The 5,943-nt window shown below is 48.7% G+C and overlaps 1 protein-coding gene and 1 pseudogene across 1 annotated transcript; one reads left to right on the top strand and one right to left on the bottom strand.

The window, feature by feature from the left end:
• Positions 1–747: 747 nt before the first annotated feature.
• Positions 748–2,422, bottom strand: LOC109462297 (annotated as a pseudogene).
• A 999-nt stretch (positions 2,423–3,421) lies between these two features.
• Positions 3,422–5,288, top strand: LOC109462296. Its single transcript, XM_019758826.1, has 2 exons — positions 3,422–3,679; positions 4,468–5,288. Exons 1-2 carry the CDS (start codon positions 3,422–3,424, stop codon positions 5,170–5,172), a joined length of 963 nt encoding a protein of 320 aa, XP_019614385.1. The 3' UTR covers positions 5,173–5,288.
• Positions 5,289–5,943: the final 655 nt, after the last annotated feature.

Raw genomic sequence — 5,943 nt, 5'->3', positions numbered from 1 at the left:
CTTAACTGTGTTGTATTCACTTGTACAGTTATCAGAAACCTACGTCATCAGGAGACTAGCACAGCTCACAGCTTATGCCTTCACGAGAGGGAAGATTAGGAGTAAGTATCACCATCATTATCTCTCCTCCCAACCACACCAAGTTCTTTGAAGAAACAACTCAACATAGGGCTACCCGGAAATTCATAATAGCATAATAGCTAACCAATCAGCTTACAGTATCTCGTTTTGCACTGACTAGAGTTAGCCAATCAGCGGCTAGAATGGTGATGACTCAGCGGTTAAGCTGTTCAGATAGGTCAGGGCGCTCTGAGCGTTTTCCATTGTTCTCCTGACCAATCCTGGCCCGCTCCGATGGTGATTGTCCTTATGGGCCAATCAGGTGCTAGATGCCCTTGCGCCTGCAATACTTGTTCTAACATGTAGGTGGCGCTTCATTCTATGACATCATCATTAGGCGGGAAATTCAAAAGATAGAAAACAATCATGAGGAGTGCGGTGGGGCTAAATGAGCATTTGTACAGAGGCTATGTGAGACAATCTAAATAAATCAGATCTATGTGAAGATCTTAGCTGTTCGTGTGGTGACGGTGCGGAGTCCAGTCGTCCCTTGTAGAGTGTTCCCCAGGCGTGAGTCGGTAGTACCTCAGATCCGTTCCATGTGACATGGTAGGATACTAGTGACCAGCTGATGTGGAGATTGAATGTTCTTCGGGGTGCCGGTCACGACGAAGTTCTTGGTGCTCTTCATACCCTTGTGATTTCTAGGGATTCTTGGTTCAGGCCGTCTGGGTGTAGAGTTCTGAGCTGGTGGATCCAGAAGGATTCTCGTTGTAGTCGGCGCTGTCTTGTGAGATCTTTGTTGCCTGTGTAGCAGAGCCTCTCGATCCCGAGGATCTCGAGGTCTCCCATGCTGTGTGTCTGGTTAAAGTGGGCTGAGACCGGGGTGTCCTTCTTTGTACATGTATTGATGGCAGACCGATGGCCATTCAGTCTGTTGGCCAGTGTCTGTTTGGTCTCACCCACGTACTGTACGCCACATTTTTTGCATTGGATCAAGTAGACGATGTTCTTGCTCTGGCAATTGATGTGAGTCCTGATGGCGTAGCACTTACCCGTGCGGTGGCTTTTGAAGTTGTTCGCCTTTTTGACATAGGCGCAGTTGGTGCACCCATTCTTTCCGCATGGGAAGGAGCCCGAAGGAACGAATTTTTCCAAGAAGTTTCTGTTCTCCTTAGGGATTCGGGCTCTTACCAGCATGTCCTTGATGTTCTTGTTGCGGCGGTATGCAACCAGAGGTGGGTCTTGGAAGATGTCCCTTGTTCTTGATGAGAGTTGGACCAGGTTCCAGTATTTCTTGATGATGGTGTGAAGAGGCGGGAGGTGTGGACTGTATGTTGTTACCAAGACAGTTACACTGTGCGATCTTGTGGTGCTGTGGGTGTCTTTTTCTGTAATGTGTCTTCCCGGGAGCGCTCCTGTGCACGAGTGATGGCGGCGTCCAGTAGGGTCTCTTCGTAACCCCTTTTTTTCTAGAAGTGATGCCGGAACTCAGAGGCCTTTTCTCTGTATCTGCTTGTGCTTGAGCAGATGCGTCGTATGCGCAGGAACTGTCCATAGGGGATGCCTAGTTTGCAGTGTTTGGGATATGCAGAGTTGCGGAGTAGGTATTGGTGTCTGTCGGTTTGGTATAGTGATTTCTCCTTCCGAAATGTTGACCGTGACATCCAGGAAGTTGATGGTGGTCTTGGAGGTTTCCACTGTGAACTTGAAGGTCCTGTGGGCTTGGTTGAGGTCCTGAATGAAGGACTTTAGTTCCTCCTCTGACCTGGTTCAGACTGCGAAGATGTCATCTATGACATTGAATTCGAAGTTGTTGAGGTTTAGTATCCTGTCCAGTAATTGGCAGATAGCTTCCGTGGGTACGTCTGCTGGATCGTTCTGCAGTGCTTCCCTGCATGCTTGTATCCCTTCGTCTGTGGGTATGTTGGTATACAGGGACGAGACATCCAGGGTTACAAGGATGGCATTCTGTGGTACCTTCCCGAGTTTGTTTAGTCTACGTAGGAAGTCCGTGGTGTCTTTGATGTAAGATGGTAGTCTTGTGACTAGTGGGCGGAGACGGAAATCGGCGAATTCTGAGATTCTTTTCGTGGCGCAGTCGTTGGCCGAAAGTGTCGGTCTTCCGGGGTTGCCTTTCTTGTGGTTTTTCGGAAGGAGGTAGAAGATTGGTTCTGTGGCAAACGGGTGGTGATAGATAGTTGTATGTGGTGTCATCTATGATGCCGTCTTCTCTAAGGTGTAGTAAAGTGCGTCTCACCTTGGTGGCGTGTTCTTCCGAGACGCAGTGGTCCACTTTTCTGTAGTGATCCTTGTTGTTAAGCTGTCTGAGGGCTTCTTGTATGTAGTCCTCGCGTTTCATTATCACTACGGCCGAACCTTTGCGGGTTTGATGATGACGTTGGTCATCTTTTTCAGTTCCGCTAGAGCTTTCCGTTCAAGCTCTGAGATGTTCTTCTTGATTGGTTCTGCTTTGGTTTTTTGGTGTTCCAGGATTTCTTTCTCCACTGCCATTATGAACGTCTCCAGTGCCGGGTCTCTGTCGGTAGGGGGATTCCATTTGCTTTTCTCTTTGAATCTGGTGGGCTCTGTTCTTTTGTGGTCGGCAAAGAATTCTCTGAGGCGGAGGCGTCTGAAGAAGGCATGTAGGTCTTGAATCAGTTCTTGGCGGTTGTAGTCAGAAGGAGTAGGGCAGAAGTTTAGTCCTTTGGAAAGAACGGAAACCTGGGCGTCGGTGAGTGGTAAATCGGAGAGATTTACCACTGTTTCTCTCGCGGTTTCTTGAAGCGCGAGTTGTCTCTTCCTCCGGCGCCTTTCCCCCCGGCGCCTGTGTTTCGCCTGGATCGTCCTCCTGCGAGTAAACCTTCTATGGCGACGGCGAGTTTGGCAATGGAGTAGTCTCGCCAAGTCTTGGGCTGGGAGGGCTTCCCGCGGCCCTGTGGCCGTCCCCGCTGTTGACGGTCCCTGGGCGCTGGCGTCTTCTTGTTCTGTGCCGGGGCCTGCCTCAGCTGGTGGTTGCTCTTCCCGCGGGTCCCCCCTCTTCGTGGGGGGTTGTCTTCGTTTTTTGGACCCGCGTTCTTCGTTGAGTCTTGGGGTGTGGCGAGCTACTTGTCGCGCTGAAGCTTCTTCGACTTCTTTTTCATCAGCGCTGCCTGCTTGTTGGTCTTGAACGTTTCCACGTTGCCCTACTCCTTCAGACTACAACCGCCAAGAACTGATTCAAGACCTACATGCCTTCTTCAGACGCCTCCGCCTCAGAGAATTCTTTGCCGACCACAAAAGAACAGAGCCCACCAGATTCAAAGAGAAAAGCAAATGGAACCCCCCTACCGACAGAGACCCGGCACTGGAGACGTTCATCATGGCAGTGGAGAAAGAAATCCTGGAACACCAGAAAATCACAGCAGAACCACTCAAGAAGAACATCTCAGATCTTGAACGGAAAGCTCTAGCGGAACTGAAAAAGATGACCAACGTCATCATCAAACCCGCAGACAAAGATTCGGCCGTAGTGATAATGAAACGCGAGGACTACATACAAGAAGCCCTCAGACAGCTTAACAACAAGGATCACTACAGAAAAGTGGACCACTGCGTCTCGGAAGAACACGCCACCAAGGTGAGACGCACTTTACTACACCTTAGAGAAGACGGCACCATAGATGACACCACATACAACTATCTATCACCACCCGTTTGCCACAGAACCAATCTTCTACCTCCTTCCGAAAATCCACAAGAAAGGCAACCCCGGAAGACCGACACTTTCGGCCAACGACTGCGCCACGAAAAGAATCTCAGAATTCGCCGATTTCCGTCTCCGCCCACTAGTCACAAGACTACCATCTTACATCAAAGACACCACGGACTTCCTACGTAGACTAAACAAACTCGGGAAGGTACCACAGAATGCCATCCTTGTAACCCTGGATGTCTCGTCCCTGTATACCAACATACCCACAGACGAAGGGATACAAGCATGCAGGGAAGCACTGCAGAACGATCCAGCAGACGTACCCACGGAAGCTATCTGCCAATTACTGGACAGGATACTAAACCTCAACAACTTCGAATTCAATGTCATAGATGACATCTTCGCAGTCTGAACCAGGTCAGAGGAGGAACTAAAGTCCTTCATTCAGGACCTCAACCAAGCCCACAGGACCTTCAAGTTCACAGTGGAAACCTCCAAGACCACCATCAACTTCCTGGATGTCACGGTCAACATTTCGGAAGGAGAAATCACTATACCAAACCGACAGACACCAATACCTACTCTGCAACTCCGCATATCCCAAACACTGCAAACTAGGCATCCCCTATGGACAGTTCCTGCGCATACGACGCATCTGCTCAAGCACAAGCAGATACAGAGAAAAGGCCTCTGAGTTCCGGCATCACTTCTAGAAAAGGGGTTACGAAGAGACCCTACTGGACGCCGCCATCACTCGTGCACAGGAGCGCTCCCGGGAAGACACATTACAGAAAAAGACACCCACAGCACCACAAGATCGCACAGTCTTGGTAACAACATACAGTCCACACCCCCCGCCTCTTCACACCGTCATCACGAAATACTGGAACCTGGTCCAACTCTCATCAAGAACAAGGGACATCTTTCAAGACCCACCTCTGGTTGCATACCGCCGCAACAAGAACATCAAGGACATGCTGGTAAGAGCCCGAATCCCGAAGGAGAACAGAAACCTCTTGGAAAAATTCGTTCCTTCGGGCTCCTTCCCGTGCGGAAAGAATGGGTGCACCAACTGCGCCTATGTCAAAAAGGCGAACAACTTCAAAAGCCACCGCACGGGTAAGTGCTACGCCATCAGGACTCACATCAATTGCCAGAGCAAGAACATCGTCTACTTGATCCAATGCAAAAAATATGGCGTACAGTACGTGGGTGAGACCAAACAGACACTGGCCAACAGACTGAATAGCCATCGGTCTGCCATCAATACATGTACAAAGAAGGACACCCCGGTCTCAGCCCACTTTAACCAGACACACAGCATGGGAGACCTCGAGATCCTCGGGATCGAGAGGCTCTGCTACACAGGCAACGAAGATCTCACCAGACAGCGCCGACTACAACGAGAATCCTACTGAATCCACCAGCTCAGAACTCTACACCCAGACGGCCTGAACCAAGAATCCCTAGAAATCACCAGGGTATGAAGAGCACCAAGAACTTCGTCGTGACCGGCACCCCGAAGAACATTTTACTCCCCAAATGTCATTATGAAACCAGGTAGGCGTATAACGCAAGAAAATGTGTTTAAAATGCAAAACCAGGTAGGCTTATAACGCAAGAAAATGTGTTTAAAATGCAAATAATGATGTTTAAAATAGTGAAAATCTTACATAATATCGCTTTAATAATGTATTTTTGCATTGATGTGTCTTTCTACAAGTTTCTGACATTGCCAATGCTGTCTTGCCTTACACAGTGGAGGATGAAGTAGCAAGATTAAGCAAGTCATCTGAAGGAGCTGTGCAGAAGGCATCGTCCTTTAAAAGCACCTTCATGAGAGAGATTCAGGAAGGAATGAAGGAAGCAAACAAGAAGTTGAAAGACCAGGAGAAGAGCAAATAACACAGCTGGAAGTGTGAAAGTAGTAAACGCAGCACCGTTAATCCCCTATAGTTCAGGAGGCACCATCTGTTTCCTCAGATTTCAACCAGAAAAGTGCCCTTTAACCTAGAACATCTACATGCCATGGAACTGTTGGTGCTGGATGTTAACATAATGCTAATTGATTTTTGTGGCATGTGAACATCCTAAACTAGACAACTAAAACAGGATGGGTGAACACTATCATTAGTATGTTACCCTGTGTTATGGTATAAGATTATGGACAGGATAATGCTGTACAAATA

Source organism: Branchiostoma belcheri, unplaced genomic scaffold, assembly GCF_001625305.1.
Source record: "Branchiostoma belcheri isolate BF01 breed outbred unplaced genomic scaffold, Haploidv18h27 scaffold115, whole genome shotgun sequence".
NCBI lineage: Eukaryota > Metazoa > Chordata > Leptocardii > Amphioxiformes > Branchiostomatidae > Branchiostoma > Branchiostoma belcheri.
Note: the sequence above shows the minus strand (reverse complement) of the source record. Positions and strands in the feature narration are given on the sequence as shown.